Source organism: Oncorhynchus mykiss, chromosome 21 (genome assembly GCF_013265735.2).
Source record: "Oncorhynchus mykiss isolate Arlee chromosome 21, USDA_OmykA_1.1, whole genome shotgun sequence".
Taxonomy (NCBI): domain Eukaryota; kingdom Metazoa; phylum Chordata; class Actinopteri; order Salmoniformes; family Salmonidae; genus Oncorhynchus; species Oncorhynchus mykiss.
The window spans coordinates 18985371-19004502 of NC_048585.1; the positions used below are offsets into that span (position 1 = coordinate 18985371).

General features: G+C 44.1%; 1 protein-coding gene across 6 annotated transcripts in view; it reads right to left on the reverse strand.

The window, feature by feature from the left end:
- The window catches only part of LOC110501015 (ankyrin repeat and sterile alpha motif domain-containing protein 1B), a 308010-nt gene that overhangs the window by 121828 nt on the left and 167050 nt on the right, over window positions 1–19132 (reverse strand). For all 6 annotated transcript variants that reach the window (XR_005038543.1, XM_036957167.1, XM_036957166.1 and 3 more), the window contains one exon: window positions 8777–8966. Coding sequence is in view for 5 of the 6 variants with exons in the window: in XM_036957167.1 (XP_036813062.1) it covers window positions 8777–8966 (190 nt within the window). In the remaining variant the exon portion in view is untranslated. The remainder of the gene's footprint in view (window positions 1–8776; window positions 8967–19132) is intronic.

Genomic DNA, 19132 nt, shown 5'->3' on the forward strand with positions numbered 1-19132 from the left:
TAAAATGACCAGTGTTATATGACTAGAATACAGTATGTACATTGTATACAGTGCCTTCAGAAAGTATTCCTTCCCCTTGACTTATTCCACATTTTGTTGTGTTACAGCCTGAATTCAAAATGGATTAAATAAAATTGTTTCCTCACCCAACTATAATGACAAAGTGAAAACATGTTTTTTTTATTTTAGAAAATGTGTTGAAAATGAAATACAGAAACATCTCATTTGCATAAGTATTCACACCCCTGAGACAATACTTTGTAGAAGCATCTTTGGCAGCGATTACAGCGCTGAGAGCTTTCCACACCTGGATTGTGCAACATTCTTTTCAAAATTCTTCAAATCACTGTCAAATTGGTTGCTGATCATTGCTAGACAACCATTTTCAAGTCTCTCCATAGATTTTCAGCAGATTTAAGTCAACATTTGTAACTTGGCCACTCAGGAACATTCACTATCTTTTGGTAAGTACAGTGCCTTGCGAAAGTATTCGGCCCCCTTGAACTTTGCGACCTTTTGCCACATTTCAGGCTTCAAACATAAAGATATAAAACTGTATTTTTTTGTGAAGAATCAACAACAAGTGGGACACAATCATGAAGTGGAACGACATTTATTGGATATTTCAAACTTTTTTAACAAATCAAAAACTGAAAAATTGGGCGTGCAAAATTATTCAGCCCCTTTACTTTCAGTGCAGCAAACTCTCTCCAGAAGTTCAGTGAGGATCTCTGAATGATCCAATGTTGACCTAAATGACTAATGATGATAAATACAATCCACCTGTGTGTAATCAAGTCTCCGTATAAATGCACCTGCACTGTGATAGTCTCAGAGGTCCGTTAAAAGCGCAGAGAGCATCATGAAGAACAAGGAACACACCAGGCAGGTCCGAGATACTGTTGTGAAGAAGTTTAAAGCCGGATTTGGATACAAAAAGATTTCCCAGGCTTTAAACATCCAAAGGAGCACTGTGCAAGCGATAATATTGAAATGGAAGGAGTATCAGACCACTGCAAATCTACCAAGACCTGGCCGTCCCTCTAAACTTTCAGCTCATACAAGGAGAAGACTGATCAGAGATGCAGCCAAGAGGCCCATGATCACTCTGGATGAACTGCAGAGATCTACAGCTGAGGTGGGAGACTCTGTCCATAGGACAACGATCAGTCGTATAATGCACAAATCTGGCCTTTATGGAAGACTGGCAAGAAGAAAGCCATTTCTTAAAGATATCCATAAAAAGTGTTGTTTAAAGTTTGCCACAAGCCACCTGGGAGACACACCAAACATGTGGAAGAAGGTGCTCTGGTCAGATGAAACCAAAATTGAACTTTTTGGCAACAATGCAAAACGTTATGTTCGGCGTAAAAGCAACACAGCTGAACACACCATCCCCACTGTCAAACATGGTGGTGGCAGCATCATGGTTTGGGCCTGCTTTTCTTCAGCAGGGACAGGGAAGATGGTTAAAATTGATGGGAAGATGGATGGAGCCAAATACAGGACCATTCTGGAAGAAAACCTGATGGAGTCTTCAAAAGACCTGCGACGGAAATTTGTCTTCCAACAAGACAATGATCCAAAACATAAAGCAAAATCTACAATGGAATGGTTCAAAAATAAACATATCCAGGTGTTAGAATGGCCAAGTCAAAGTCCAGACCTGAATCCAATCGAGAATCTGTGGAAAGAACTGAAAACTGCTGTTCACAAATGCTCTCCATCCAACCTCACTGAGCTCGAGCTGTTTTGCAAGGAGGAATGGGAAAAAAATTCTGTCTCTCGATGTGCAAAACTGATAGAGACATACCCCAAGCGACTTACAGCTGTAATCGCAGCAAAAGGTGGCGCTACAAAGTATTAACTTAAGGGGGCTGAATAATTTTGCATGCCCAATTTTTCAGTTTTTGATTTGTTAAAAAAGTTTGAAATATCCAATAAATGTCGTTCCACTTCATGATTGTGTCCCACTTGTTGTTGATTCTTCACAAAAAAATACAGTTTTATATCTTTATGTTTGAAGCCTGAAATGTGGCAAAAGGTCGCAAAGTTCAAGGGGGCCGAATACTTTCGCAAGGCACTGTAACTGTAAGCAACAATGTAGATTTGGCCTTGTGGTTATTGTCCTGCTGAAAGGTGAACTCATCTCCCAGTGTCTGGTGGAAAACTCCCCCATTGTTAACGATTACACACATACCCATAACATGAAGCAGCCACCACTATGCTTGAAAATATGGAGCGTTTTTTGCAGTATTACTTAATACCTTGTTGCAAACAAGATGCATGTTTTGGAATATTTTTATTCTGTACAGGCTTCCTTCTTTTCACTTTATAAATTAGGTTAGTATTGTGGAGTAACTACAATGTTGTTGATCCATCCTCAGTTTTCCTATCACAGCCATTAAACTAACTGTTTTAAAGTCACCATTGGCCTCATAGTGAAATCCCTGAGCGGTTTCCTTCCTCTCCGGCAACTGAGTTAGGATGGACGCCTGTATCTTTGCAGTGACTGGGTGTATTGATACACCCCCCAAAGTGTAATTAATATCATGCTCAAAGGGATATTCAATTTCTGCTTTTTTTTTTTTATCTTGACCCATTCACCAATAGGTGCCTTTCTTTGCGAGGCATTGGAAAACCTCCTTGGTCTTTAAGGTAGAATCTGTGTTTGAAATTCACTGCTTGACTGAGGGACCTTACATATAATTGTATGTGTGGGGTACAGAGCTGAGGTAGACATTCACAAGTCATGTTAAACACAACTACTGTACACAGAGTGAGTCAATGCAACTTCATATGTGTCTTGTTAAGTACATTTTTACTCCTGAACTTATTCACGCTTACCATAACAAAGAGGTTAAATACTTACTGACCCATTACATTTCAGCTTTTTATTTTTAATTCATTTGTAAAATATTTTGAAAAACATAATTCCACTTTGACATTATGGGGTCAATGACAAAAACAAACAAACATCTAAATTCAATTCATTTTAAAACCAGGCTGTAACACAGAACATTTTGGGAAAATCAAGGGGTGTGAATACTTTCTGAAGACCCTGTACATGCATATGGGAATGTGTGTGTGCCCTGAAGATAATATGTGTGGGTTCTGTGCAGTGCCTTCCCATTGGTGGTTTAAAGGTTATCAGTGGAGTCTCTAAATGACACTGATGGGCCCCGGCCAATGTTCATTAAGCATTCAATTAAACCATCCACTGACAGTGCCTCTGGGGGAGACAGAGAGCTACGTGTACCACAACATCATAGAGGAATGCTTTTCTACCTTAACCTGCCCTGTCCGGCCTGTCCGGCCGTACATTGTTTTGTTCTATACTATTGCATGTGTTCTATACATATTTGCTCAAATATATTTGAGTTAGTGCAGTTCGACGACTGTTGTTTTTCTCTTCAAGGTTTTTGCCATGCGTTGGTTAGCCATGCGTTGGTTAGCCATGCGTTGGTTAGCCATGCGTTGGTTAGCCATGCGTTGGTTAGCCATGCGTTGATTAGCCATGCGTTGATTAGCCATGCGTTGGTTAGCCATGCGTTGGTTAGCCATGCGTTGGTTAGCCATGCGTTGGTTAGCCATGCGTTGGTTAGCCATGCGTTGATTAGCCATGCGTTGATTAGCCATGCGTTGATTAGCCATGCATTGTTTAGCCATGCATTGGGTAGCCATGCGTTGATTAGCATAGAAAACCTCTAGCGTTGCCTGATGGTTTGAGATGTGTGAAGGGGTTGGAAAGTCCTCTGTGGAAAAGTTCCATTCCTCTCTACTCTACTGAACTGCCCTCTATTCTGTTCAACTGTCAGAGGCTCTAGACATGAGTCACCATAACCTGGAGTCAGTCAGTCCATAAAGAGACCTCAGAGGAAGATTACAGAGAGACAAAAGAGAGAGAACGACAGAGTCCTGTGGGAGAGAAAGATAGAGGGAAGAAGAAGAGACCCATTAGGCAAAAACTGGTTGACTCAACGCTGTTTCCACGCCATTTCAACAAACAAACTGATTGGATTCACAAAGCGGCATCAACGTAAGAGAACGTCCTCTTTTTTTCACCTAACTTTCAACCTAAATCCAATGACATGGTGAATTCTTCTTGTTGATTTCACATGTAATTCACGTTAGTTGACAACTCAACCAAATGTAAATCAAAATGAGATGTTGAAATGAGGGGCAGACAGGCAGGTCAGTTAGAGTCTAGGAATGGATGAATCCATACATCAGCCCCAAATACACACACATGCTATAGAACAATCAGAACCCTGCTTACTGTAATTACAAAATCCTGGACAGAGCAGAAAACGGTGCGGGAAGCGCAGCTTGACAAAACAAACGTTTCTTTAGAGAGAACGTGTGATCAAAAAGGGTCCGGTTCTCTTTAATAAAACTCTTCATTAGAATCTCAGTGGGAGATAACAGCACTGCTTTATTACTGCCTTGGTGCTAGCTGGGGGCTCTCTCTGCCTTGGTGCTAGCTGAGGGCTCTCTCTTCCTTGGTGCTAGCTGAGGGCTCTCTCTTCCTTGGTGCTAGCTGGGGGCTCTCTCTTCCTTGGTGCTAGCTGGGGGCTCTCTCTTCCTTGGTGCTAGCTGGGGGCTCTCTCTGCCTTGGTGCTAGCTGAGGGCTCTCTCTTCCTTGGTGCTAGCTGGGGGCTCTCTCTTCCTTGGTGCTAGCTGGGGGCTCTCTCTTCCTTGGTGCTAGCTGAGGGCTCTCTCTTCCTTGGTGCTAGCTGGGGGCTCTCTCTTCCTTCGTGCTAGCTGAGGGCTCTCTCTTCCTTGGTGCTAGCTGGGGGCTCTCTCTTCCTTGGTGCTAGCTGGGGGCCCTCTCTTCCTTGGTGCTAGCTGAGGGCTCTCTCTTCCTTGGTGCTAGCTGGGGGCTCTCTCTTCCTTGGTGCTAGCTGGGGGCTCTCTCTTCCTTGGTGCTAGCTGGGGGCTCTCTCTTCCTTGGTGCTAGCTGGGGGCTCTCTCTTCCTTGGTGCTAGCTGGGGGCTCTCTCTTCCTTGGTGCTAGCTGGGGGCTCTCTCTTCCTTGGTGCTAGCTGGGGGCTCTCTCTTCCTTGGTGCTAGCTGGGGGCTCTCTCTTCCTTGGTGCTAGCTGGGGGCTCTCTCGTCCTTGGTGCTAGCTGGGGGCTCTCTCTTCCTTGGTGCTAGCTGGGGGCTCTCTCTTCCTTGGTGCTAGCTGGGGGCTCTCTCTTCCTTGGTGCTCACTCACATCCACAGAATTCACACCCATCTACCTCGTTGAGATACGCCCCCATTGGAGGAAGCCAATAGCGTCAGTCTTGGTCAGATTTTCATTCTGCTGATGTTCTTGTCTGTTGTCTGTGATGATGTCATCTTGTAAAGCGTACCTTGAATTGACTGCCTCATTCAAAGGAGGTGTACAATGTGTGATTTTCTACACGTAGCCACACAGCAGCCAGAGGTAGAGTGCGCTGACAATTGGAGGGGCAGTCATATAATTGAATATAAGTGAGGACAATCAAAGTCCCATAAAACACTGGTCTATTCCGGTCTGTTCAGAACATGGTGTACAGACCAAGATGGAGGAGTCACTCACCTACATGCACGAACACACATACTCGTTGATACAAATACACACACGCACAGAGGATAAAAGAGCCACAAGGGACCAAAAGGATTGATGGTGTGTGTCCAGGATTAATGGTGGTCTTTGGAGTCCCTGCTGCCCCTGTGTCTTCTGTCCTGTTTCGCTGCATGTACAACTGGGTAACCTGTACGGGGGGGGGGGGGGTCGTGAAATTGCACACAGATTTGTAAAAGTGCATTCTCTTTGAATCAATCAAGCCCACTGAAATAAAGACGTCCTTGAGACAAGGAGGTGGTAGGGCTTGTTTCTGGATGGGGCCATAGGCTTTCACTTATTCAATGATGTCTGATTAACTCAAGGAAGGGCGTAAGAAAGGATGGAAGGGCATAAGAAATGAAGGAAGGAATCTTTAAGAAAGAAGGAGGGGCAGTTGTAGGTGTTCTAAAATAAGACAGCAATCAACCACACCACTGTAGACTTCATATTTACATTACAGCACTTCCTGTGCACACAGTTGATTTACATCCTATTTACCTGACATTGTGGTAGAGAAAAGAGAAGTAAATGAAGTTAAAGACCACTACTGTACAGTATGTTACTGTTGTCCTTCTGTCAAAAGAAAACACATCCAGGCTTACACAGGAAAGCGCACACACACACACTAAGGCTGCTGCAGTCACCTGCTGCTGGAATGGTACTGCAGTGTTGACATGCCAGAGGGAACATCTCTGCCTGCCACAGCAAAACTAGCAAAACGTTACATAAAGGTTCTTCTGAAACATCCACTCTACCACCTACAGATGCTAATGCTACTCCAGCTATAAATAGCCAGCTTTCTGCCGCCCACCCACGCAGGTGGCTTACACCTACCCTGTAGCACAGGGGACGTTGCGTAAATGTTTGGTCAGTGTTGATCCAGCGTTGAGCCGCTGTTTGGCTAGCACAGGAGAGCTTTTGAAAAATGAGAGAGGGATGGAGGCAGGAAGGTAGGAAGGATACCTTTTATGGTTGGGCGTAAAAATGTATTTACCTTTATCTTACTCTGGCTTTCACTCTCCCCCTTCCCTCCCTCTTCTGCTATAGTTTGTATCTCTTTTTCTCACCATCTCTCTCCTCATACTCCCTCTTTTTTCATTCTCTTTCACTCATTCCCTCTCTCCTCTTCAATAATGCCCCCCCCTTCTCTCGCTCCCCCAATCTCTCTCCATCTCTCGCTCTCCACTTGATGTATCCAGCTGTAAATGTATAAGCCTCATGTGCTTGCTGTTGCCACGGCAACAACACAAGGGACCTTATAAAGCTAATAAGTAGAGAGCAGGAGGGGAGAGGAGGAACATTTAAAAAAAGAGAAGGAAAATGGGTGCAGATCTATTCCTGGAGTTGGACCTGGGGGCTGTTGACGGATAGAGGGATGCTGGCGATAGAGAGGAAGAGAGAGAGGCAGAGGCAGAGAGCGAGATGTTGTTTCTCTGGTGGCGCGTTGTGATGTATCAGATTTGATGTGCCAGCCATGTTTGCTGGTGTCTGTTGAATAGTGGAAATGGAGTGTGTGCGTGTGTGTGTGACTGTATCTGTGGTAATAAAAGGTTGCTTATATTTGTCCTGCTTAAAGCTGCAATATGTCACTTTTTGGGCAATCCGATCAAATTCACATAGAAATGTTAGTTATAGATCTGTCATTCTCATTGAATGGGGCGGCAGGTAGCCTAGTGGTCAGAGTGTTGGGCAAGTAACCGAAAGGTTGCTAGATCGAATCCCCGAGCTGACATGGTAAACATCTGTTGTTCTGCTCCTGAACAAGGCAGTTATAACCCACTGTTCCCCAGTAGGCCGTCATTGTAAATAAGAATTTGACTTGCCTCGTTAAATAAAGGTTAAATAAACAAAATTGAAAGCAAGTCTAAAAAGTGGTTGATCTGTTCTATTTCTATGCTTCCCATTCATAAGTTTTTATTTTGCGTCTTTTACTTTCGGTTTTGTACACCAGCTACAAACAAACTGAAAATACAATATTTGTGGTTATCGAAAAGATATTTCACAGTGGTTTATATGATACAATGCTTCTCTACACCCTCTCAGCATTGCTTGTTTTGTCACATAAACGGGAATTAGGTGAACTATTCACATTTTTGTAACCAGGAAATGGACGGAGCCATTTCTGTATATTGCACCTTTAACTGCATGTACAACTGGGTAACCTGTACGAGTGTGGGGTGTGAAATGGAAATGTCCCCTGAGACACCATGGGAAAGTGGGGTCACAGCCAGGGATGTGCAGCTAGCCTCTGATCTGCTTCTTCATAAATAACCAAATGAGACATGATACACACACATGCCTGATAATCACCTCTGTTTCGCATACAAAAAGATAAACACATACACACACTTGATCGTGGTCTCTCTCTCTGAATACAACTATGGAGAAAGAGAAGGACATACTGTTCTCCTCTCTTCTACTCTCTCCTCTAGTCACCTCTCCTTATCTCTCCCCCTGTCTCCTCTCTGTTGAGATGTGGGTGGGTGACAGCCACGTCACCTGGTAATCATCACTGCGACACACAGGAAATAAACAGTAAAGTCACACACACAGACTAGACACCTTTGCCCATGGCCAGGGGGGAGGGTCTTAGGTGTCTGTGTGTGTGTGTGTTGCAAGACTTACAGTAGGTCCTTAGAAGTGGGAGTGTCTTGGTTCTATTGATAACTAATTACTACACTTGAGGACGGTTGATTAAACGCAGGTGAGGTTAGCTTATTACATGAGCTCATACTGTGCCACAGCATTGTTGAATACTTGTTTCTGATTGGCTTGAAGGGCATTCTAGAGTGTGCATTATTTCCCTATAACGCACAGTATACAGTATTTGCACGGTAGAATTCAATGGCTATAAATCCTTCTTACATGTTCTATGTTTGAGCTGCATTTGAAAGCAACATCACACATACATACATAAAATGTGGAGGAAGGTGAAATAAAGACTAGAAAATTGTGTCCAGATGGAAACGTCCAGATCCACTACACGCAAAGGGAATATGAAGGAAGAAGATGGATAAAAATTCCCAAAGAGTGAAAATCTCTAGGGAAAAGACAATTTCATAGGGGCTAATTGGCTGTTTCCAGTATTTGTCCAATTTAAAGCTACAAAAGCTATATAAATGGAGCTGACATGATCCCTCATTCTCTACAAGTCGTGCTATGTCCAAAATCTGTCCCTGGGTACCTGTGGGGGGGCAGTCGTCGTTGGAGCCAGGTGAGTCCTGGTTGGGGCTGACTGGCGGGCTGGCAGGGGGGCTGGTGCTGAAGCTGGCGTAGCCCAGGGACGAGCTCACCTCGGAGGGATCACAGCTGTGGTTGACTGGCCTCTGGTTCTGGACATCCAGGGAGGAGGAGAGGGAGGTCCGCTGTTTGGGCTGGAGGGAGAGATGGAGACCGCAAGAGAGGAGAACAAAGGCAATGTTAGCAGATGTGGTTTAGCAGAAGTATTGTGATTGTGTGTGTAACTTTTGCCACATAAGAATTCAGTATCGTACTGCGATTCACTGGAGTGATGCTGAGAATTCCAGTATGTTTTTTGTTCAATATAGAGGGACATGTGAAAGTACCCCGTGAGCTGTGCACTGGAGGAGCAGGACTCTTGGAAAAGAACACAGGAATTATTAAGTAAGGATTATCTCCACTTCCTCTCACAACAGCACACAAGTCCAGGTCTCATGACACACTCATTAGCCTGTGTGTGTGTGTGCATGCACACGTTCTAGTTATATTTCAAGGAGTGTTTGCATGACTTCACGATAACTGTAACACACACACACACACACACACTTGAACACACACACACACCAGAGAAGGAAAACAAGTGTAGTGAGAGAGTGAAAGCTGTAATGCAGACATAGATACAGACGCTTTACACAACACACCATTTACAGCCAGCAGAATAACTACTGCTGCTCTAGATTACTGTTCACACTCACATCTTATACACAAAACGCAGGCCAGTGTGTCTGCAAGAACTCAAGGTTTCCTTACTGAGAGTAAGAGGAAGGGGTCGATGTGGCAGGTTGTTAAGACAACGCCACATCAGGGGACTAAAAGTTCTGCGACAGTGACACATAGACAAAGAGACAGGTAGAGGTTGACAGGGAGAGAGGGGGAGAGAGAAAGATAGCGATGGATGTCTTCCAAAGACATCCCTTTCTACCAGGGGACAGTGGGCCAAAGGGGAACACAACAGAAGCATCACTATCCTATAGAGAGTTAGGGTGCAATACATCAACGAGAAGTGATCAGAGTGACAGGCGGCGTACAGGGCCAATGGGGAATGAGATAGTTTCACTTGAGGCCAATAGGGAATAGTGAGAGTACGGTGAGAGAGGCAGTGTCAGGTAGCATGGTAATCCATAGGGAGATACTGACAGAATGTACAGTGCCGTGAAAAAGTATTTGCCACCTTTCTGATTTTCTCTATTTTTGCATATTTTCGATACCGAATGCTATCTGATCTTCAACTAAAACATATTCTTAGATCAAGGGAACCTGACTTTACAAAAAAAAAACATGTCACCCAAAAAGTTGACTCAAGCTTGTCAAAAAGTACCCGGAAGCACTTGGATGATCATCAATACTCTTGGAAGAATGTTCTATGGACGGATGATTCAAAAACGTTTTGGGCAACATGGGTCCCATTATGCCTGGTGAAAACCAAACACTGCATTCCACAGTAAGAACCTCATACCAACGGTCAAGCATGGTGGTGGTAGTGTGATGGTTTGGGGATGCTTTGCTGCCTCTGGACCTAGATAACTTGCTTTAATAGAAAGAACCATGAATTCCGCTGTGTATCAGAGAATTCTACAGAAGAATGTCAGGCCATCCGTCTGTGAGCTGAAGCTGAAGCGCAGCTGGGTCATGCAGCAAGACAATGATACAAAACAAACAATCAAGTCTAGATGAAAATGGCTAAAAAGAAACACATTTGAAGTTTCGGAATGGCCTAGTCAAAGTCCAGACCTAATCCCAATTGAGAGGTTGTGACAGGACTTGAAATGAGCATAATGCGATGGCGCCGAAGAGGATGGCTGACGTTTTACATGCCAGTAAACAATTGAGCAATTCTGCTCGTTTTTTTGCGTTGTTTGTAACTTCTTTTGAACTTATTTTGTACATCATGTTGCTGCTATCGTCTCTTATGACCAAAAATAACTTCTGGACATCAGAACCGGGATGACTCACCGTGAACTGGAAGAAGATTTTTCCTTTAACGAGTCCGACGAGAAAGAAATACTGCTCTCCTGGGAAAAGGCCCAGATCCCCATCATTTGCGTGAAGAAAAGACGAAGAAAAATAGGATGCAGATCAGGCTGCCTTTGAGAATCCGTAGGCGAGCGAGTAAACTCCCACTGCCATCAATTCTACTTGCTAACATGGAAAATAAAATAATGATCTACGATTACGATTATCTTGTCATATATTATGTTACACCGAGTCGTGGCTGAACGACGACACGGATAATATAGAGCTGGATGGATTTTCAATGCGCTGACAGAACAGAGAAGCTCTGGTAAGACGAGGGGTGGGGTGTGTCTCTTTTTGTCAATAACAGCTGGTGCGCAATGTCAAATATTAAAGAAGTCTCAAGGTATTGCTCGCCTGAGGTAGAGTACCTTATGATAAGCTGTAGACCACACTAAGAGAGTTCTCATCTATATTATTCGTAGCCGTCTATTTACCACCACAGACCAATACCACACTCAACCAACTCTATAAGGCCATAAACAAACAAGAAAATGCTCACCCAGAAGCGGTGCTCCAAGTGGCCGGAGACTTTAAAGCAGGCAAATTTAAATCAGTTTTACCACATTTTTACCAGCATGTCACATGTATAACCAGAGGTGAAAAAAACTACACCACCTTTACTCCACACACAGAGATGCATACAAACTCTCCCCCGCTCTCCATTTGGCAAATCTGACCATAATTCTATCCTCCTGATTCCTGCTTACAAGCAAAAACTAAAGCTGGAAGTACCAGTAACTCTCTCAATACATAAGTGGTCTTATGACGCGGTACAGCACTGTTTTGCTAGCACAGACTGGAATATGTTGCGGGACTCATCCGATGGCATTGAGGAGCACACCACCTCAGTCATCGGCTTCATCAATAAGTGCATCAATGATGTCGTCCCCACAGTGACTGTACGTACATATCCCAACCAGAAGCCATGGATTACAAGCAACATCCGCATCGAGCTAAAGGCTAGAGCTGACGCTTTCAAGGAGCGGGACAGTAATCTGGACACCTATAAGAAATCCCACTATGCCCTCAGACGAACAATCAAACAAGCAAAGCATCAATACAGGATTAAGATTGAATCCTACTACACCGGCTCTGACGCTCGTCGGATGTGGCAGGGCTTGAAAACTCTTACGGACTACAAAGGGAATCCCAAACGCGAGCTGCCTAGTGACGTGAGCCTACCAGACTAACTAAATTCCTTTTATGCTCGCTTCGAAGCAAGCAACACTGAAGCATGCACGAGAGCAGGTAACCTGCCCAAATGATTACCGCCCCGTAGCACTCATGTTGGAAGACATGAAGTGCTTTGAAAGGCTGGTCATGGCTCACATCAACAGCATCTTCCCGGATACCCTAGACCCACTCCAATTCGCATACCGCCCCAACAGATTCACAGATGACGCAATCTCAATCGCACTCCACACTGCCCTTTCCCACCTGGACAAAAGGAATACCTATGTGAGAATGCTGTTCATTGACTACAGCTCTGAATTTAAAACCATAGTGCCCACGAAGCTCATCACTAAGCTAAGAACCCTGGAACGAAACACCTCCCTCTGCAACTGGATCCTGGACTTCCTGATCGTAGACTACAGGAAAAGGTGGACCTAACAGGCCCCCATTAACATCAATGGGGCTGTAGTTGAGCGGGTCGGGAGTTTCAAGTTTCTACAGCTTCTACCCCCAGGCAGAACCTGTTACTGAGTGTAAGGGGCAATTACTTTTTCACACAGGGGAATTGGGTGTTGCTTAACTTTGTTTATGAAATGAATAGGTAGTTGTGTTATTTGTTCACTCAAGTTCTCTTGATCTAATTTTAAGTTTTGGTTGAAGATCAGATTTAAAAAATTATGTAAAAGTAGAGGAAATTAGAAAGGGGGCAAATACTTTTTCACGGCACTGTATATTTGACATATTTCTGGTATTTGTACCAGTATATGAGATACTGTATGTCCCTCAAGACACGCCCATGAAGATTGAAGGTCTGGAGATTCACCAGCTGTTGAGCAGGAGCCAGGTCTGCCACATATTTTGAATAAGTGAACACAAAATAGGAGTACAAAGTAGGTGAATGTGTGTCTCTCTCCTTGTGTATATGTAATCCTCATCATAAGGACTGTATTCATCAACATTCATCCTCACATTATATATTTTTCTTCTCATCTCCCTCTGTGATGCTACACTTCTCTCATCTCCCTCTGTGATGCTACACTTCTCTCATCTCCCTCTGTGATGCTACACTTCTCTCATCTCCCTCTGTGATGCTACACTTCTCTCATCTCCCTCTGTGATGCTACACTTCTCTCATCTCCCTCTGTGATGCTACACTTCTCTCATCTCCCTCTGTGATGCTACACTTCTCTCATCTCCCTCTGTGATGCTACACTTCTCTCATCTCCCTCTGTGATGCTACACTTCTCTCATCTCCCTCTGTGATGCTACACTTCTCTCATCTCCCTCTGTGATGCTACACGTCTCTCATCTCCCTCTGTGATGCTACACTTCTCTCATCTCCCTCTGTGATGCTACACTTCTCTCATCTCCCTCTGTGCTGCTACACGTCTCTCATCTCCCTCTGTGCTGCTACACGTCTCTCATCTCCCTCTGTGATGCTACACTTCTCTCATCTCCCTCTGTGATGCTACACTTCTCTCATCTCCCTCTGTGATGCTACACTTCTCTCATCTCCCTCTGTGATGCTACACTTCTCTCATCTCCCTCTGTGATGCTACACTTCTCTCATCTCCCTCTGTGATGCTACACTTCTCTCATCTCCCTCTGTGATGCTACACTTCTCTCATCTCCCTCTGTGATGCTACACGTCTCTCATCTCCCTCTGTGATGCTACACTTCTCTCATCTCCCTCTGTGATGCTACACTTCTCTCATCTCCCTCTGTGATGCTACACTTCTCTCATCTCCCTCTGTGATGCTACACTTCACTCCTCTCCCTCTGTGATGCTACACTTCTCTCATCTCCCTCTGTGATGCTACACTTCTCTCATCTCCCTCTGTGATGCTACACTTCTCTCATCTCCCTCTGTGATGCTACACTTCTCTCATCTCCCTCTGTGATGCTACACTTCTCTCATCTCCCTCTGTGATGCTACACGTCTCTCATCTCCCTCTGTGATGCTACACTTCTCTCATCTCCCTCTGTGATGCTACACTTCTCTCATCTCCCTCTGTGATGCTACACTTCTCTCATCTCCCTCTGTGATGCTACACTTCTCTCATCTCCCTCTGTGATGCTACACTTCTCTCATCTCCCTCTGTGATGCTACACTTCTCTCATCTCCCTCTGTGATGCTACACTTCTCTCATCTCCCTCTGTGATGCTACACTTCTCTCCTCTTCCTCTGTGATGCTACACTTCTCTCATCTCCCTCTGTGATGCTACACTTCTCTCATCTCCCTCTGTGATGCTACACTTCTCTCATCTCCCTCTGTGATGCTACACTTCTCTCATCTCCCTCTGTGATGCTACACTTCTCTCCTCTCCCTCGGTGATGCTACACTCCTCTCCCTCTTTCTTTCCCTCTTCCCCCTTCTCTTCCTCTCCCCCTCCCTTTCCATCCACCCTTCCTCCTTCCCTCCCGGTTCATTAAGATCTCAGACACACCTCTCAAGGGTCTCAGTGTTCACAATGCAAGGCCAGCTAATGAACATGTCATGGCTGACAATTGGACGGTTAATAAACACTCCACGCCTGTTCAGAGCACACACACACACTCGCACACACAATCACGGAGAAACACACACTCTACGTCAGTTCGATTGTAAAGTTACTGTTCCACATGGAATACCAGGTTTCAGATCAGGGAACATGAGAAAGAGGGGGAGTAGGAGCAACACTCCCTCTTCTATTATTTATCTCCCCCACCTGACACAAACGACTCATTTAGTTGTGTATTTGTGTGTGTGTGGGTGTGCTTGCTTCCATGTGTTAATGTCATGCTCATTAGGCAAAGCCCCTTTTTCACACCGGAGTGAGGTGTATATGCATGTGTGTGTGAAAGACAGAGAGAGAAACCGAGATTTGAGATTTGAGAGAACAGAGCAAACTAGAAGGCTACTTGGCCCTAAACAGAGAGTACACCGTGGCAGAATACCTGACCACTGTGACTGACCCAAAATTAAGGAAAACTGTGACTATGTACAGACTCAGTGAGGATAGCCTTGTTATTGAGAAAGGCCGCCGTAGGTAGACCTGGCTCTCAAGGCAGACAGGCTATGTGCACACTGCCCACAAAATAAGGTGGAAACTGAACTGCACTTCCTAACCTCCTACCAAATCTATGACCATATTAGAGAGACATATTTCACTCAGATTACACAGACCCACAAAGAATTTGAAAACTAATCAAATTTTGATAAACTTCCATATCTATTGGGTGAAATACCACAGTGTTCCATCACAGAAGCAAGATTTGTGACCTGTTGGCACAAGAAGAATAAACACAATTGTAAATACAACCCATATTTATCTTTATTTATTTTCTCTTTTCTACTTTAACTATTTGCACATCGTTACAAAACGGTATTATAGACATAACATTTGAAATGTCTATTATTTTGGAACTTGTATGAGAGTAATATTTACTGTTAACTTTTCATAGTTTATTTCACTTTAGTTGATCCATTTCACTTGTTTCCCATGCCAATAAAGCCCCTTGAATTGAATTGAGAGCGAGAGAGAGTATATATGTGCATGTGAGAGAGAGTGAGAAAATGTGTGTTAGTGTGTGTGTATGCGCACGTGTGTACAGTGTGTTATGCTTTTAATGTCATGCCAAATGGTGAAACCCATTATTTCCAGCAGACACCAGGTGTGAGTGAGGAATTGTGTGTTAATGTACGGATAGTCATTATTCTAATTGGGCCTAGTGCAGGTTGGGAGATCCCAGGGTAAATTGATGGAGCTGGAAGTGTGTGTGTGTGTGTGTGTGTGTGTGTGTGTGTGTGTGTGTGTGTGTGTGTGTGTGTGTGTGTCTGGGAACAAGGGAGGGAGTGGAAAGATATAATCTACACTAATGAATGGAAAACAGCACATGGGAGGTAAAATAATATTTTGATGGCATGTTCATTATTGCCATTTGCACACACTTAATTTTGTAACGTTGTATCAGGGGAAGGAAACATCATTATTCAAATGAGTCTAATGATTATATGTCCTGTCAGTATATTTCAATAATTAAGTACAGATTTGTTTTAAATCAATGTAAAGGAGGAAAATTCACTTGAGTTTCGTTTGAGTTGATTCTCTTTTTATTTATTTTTTATTTTACCTTTATTTAACCAGGCAAGTCAGTTAAGACCAAATTCTTATTTTCAATGACGGCCTAGGAACAGTGGGTTAACTGCCTGTTCAGGGGCAGAACGACAGATTTGTACCTTGTCAGCTCGGGGGTTTGAACTTGCAAACTTCCGGTTACTAGTCCAACGCTCTAACCACTAGGCAACCCTAAATAACCTTTCCTCTCTGCGTGCTTAAAGTCATTTAGTTTCCAAATCCAAAGGGGTTGCCTTAGCAACACAGCCACACAAAGCAGGAAATGACACAGCAAAAGACCGTAACAGAACATTACAATATACAGTGCATTCGGAAAGTATTCATACCCCTTCACTTATTCCACATTTTGTTGAGTTACGGCCTGAATTCAAAATAGATTACATACTGTATTTATTTTTCTCATCCATCTACACACAATACCACATAATGACAAAGCGTAAACATGTTTTTTTATATTTTAGCAAATGTATTGAAAATGAAATACATAAATATCTGATTTACATAAGTACTCACACCCGAGTCAATACTTTGTAGAAGTACCTTTGGCAGCGATTACAGCCGTGAGAAATGAAATGAACAGATGCCTCACAAGTCCGTAAATGGCAGCTTCATAAGATAGTACCCGCAAAACACCAGTCTCAACGTCAACAGTGAAGAGGCGACTCCGGGATGCTGGCCTTCTAGTGCCATTGGAACACAGGAGTGATTGGTTGCTGATAACGGGCCTCTATATGCCTACGTAGATTAAAAAAATCTGCTGTTTCCAGCTACAACAATAGTAATTTACAACATTAACAATGTCTACACTGTATTTCTATTCAATTTGATGTTATTTTAATGGACAAAAAAAATGAGCTTTTCTTTCAAAAACAAGGACATTTCTAAGTGACCCCAAACTGTTGAACGGTAGAGTAACTCCACCTTGACATTATGGACTATTATGTGTACCGGCAGGCCAGTGACAAAACAATCACAATTTAATCAAGACAACAAAATGGAGAAAAAGTCAAGGGGTAATACTTTCTTAAGGCACAAAACACACACACACACACACACACACACACACACACACAAAATTGCATTTATTATCTGGGCCCCAACAGGACACACCTAATCAGGGGCATCGGGAATCACTCACAACTCACAGCACTCTGACATGATAGGTCAGCTGTCATTGAGCCATGTCTGTACCAATCAGATATGAAGGGGGATATGCAAAGTGAATTATTGAACAGCGGAGGAGAGAGAGTGTGGTGGACTTAAGTGTTGGTTAGCATTAGCCTGGGAAAGTGTCGGTGAGTGGTGAAGGTAACATTGGTTAGCACCTTAGCCTGGACCAGTCTGTGAGTGTTGGAGTTAGCATTCGTTAGCACTTTAGCCTGGACCAGTGTCTGTTTGCTTTGGAGTAAGCATACATTTGGTTAACGTTAGCCTGGATCTGTTTCAGCAGCGGTGTACAGTCTCAACGCCCTCGGGCCTTTGCCACCCTAATGGGTGTGAAATCAAAACCTTAATCAGTCAGACTCCCCACCCGCACACACCCACACACCAATTATAAAAATTAGCTTAGCAAAATCTGAAGTCTTTCTCACAGTTACACAATCTAAAATGGTGCCTATTACCAGTCAGTTCTAGCTGATACAGTAGACAGCAGTGTGTTTCAGCTCCAATGTTCTAAAGGGACAATGGGCAGAGGCAGGTCTGTCTGCTGATTGGCTGGTACTAGGAGTGAGGTGACCTGGGTAATGGCAGGGTGGAGACGTTTCCTGTAGGCTCGTTAGTAAGTACCTGGCAGAAGGTCACTCCACTATTCTCTCTCACTCTGCCGCTCTCTGTCACTCTCGCTCTCCCTGTCACTCTTACTCTCCCTCTTTCACTTTCTGTCAGTCACACTGCCTACCTTGCAACTCATCTTTCCTTAATTCTTTTTTCCTCTAATTCTCTCTCTCACTGAAACTCCATTGCCCTCTCATCCACTATCTATCTCCCTCTCACCCACTATCTATCTCCCTCTCACCCACTATCTATCTCCCTCTCACCCACTATCTATCTCCCTCTCACCCACTAGCCATCTCCCTCTCACCCACTATCTAGCTCCCTCTCACACACTATCTATCTCCCTCTCACCCACTATCTATTCCCTCAACATCTCCCTCTCAACCACTATCTATCTCCCTCTCATCCACTATCTATTCCCTCAACATCTCCCTCTCATCCACTATCTATCTCCCTCTCACCCACTATCTATCTCCCTCTCACCCACTATCTATCTCCCTCTCACCCACTATCTATCTCCCTCTCACCCACTATCTATCTCCCTCTCACCCACTATCTATCTCCCTCTCACCCACTATCTATCTCCCTCTCACCCACTATCTATCTCCCTCTCACCCACTATCTATCTCCCTCTCACCCACTATCTATCTCCCTCTCACCCACTATCTATCTCCCTCTCATCCACTATCCATCTCCCTCTCACCCACTATCTATCTCCCTCTCACCCACTATCTATTCCCATCAACATCTCCCTCTCATCCACTATCTATCTACCTCTCACCCACTATCTATTCCCTCAACATCTCCCTCTCAACCACTATCTATCTCCCTCTCATCCACTATCTATTCCCTCAACATCTCCCTCTCATCCACTATCCATCTCCCTCTCATCCACTATCCATCTCCCTCTCATCCACTATCCATCTCCCTCTCATCCACTATCTATCTCCCTCTCATCCACTATCTATCTCCCTCTCATCCACTATCTATCTCCCTCTCATCCACTCTCCATCTCCCTCTCATCCACTCTCCATCTCCCTCAACATCTCCCTCAAATCCACTCTCTCTCATTCAACATCTCCCCTCTCCATCTCTCTCTCATCCACTATCCATCTCCCTCTCATCCACTATCTCCCTCTCATCCACTATCTCCCTCTCATCCACTATCTCCCTCAACATCTCCCTCAAATCCACTCTCTCTCATTCAACATCTCCC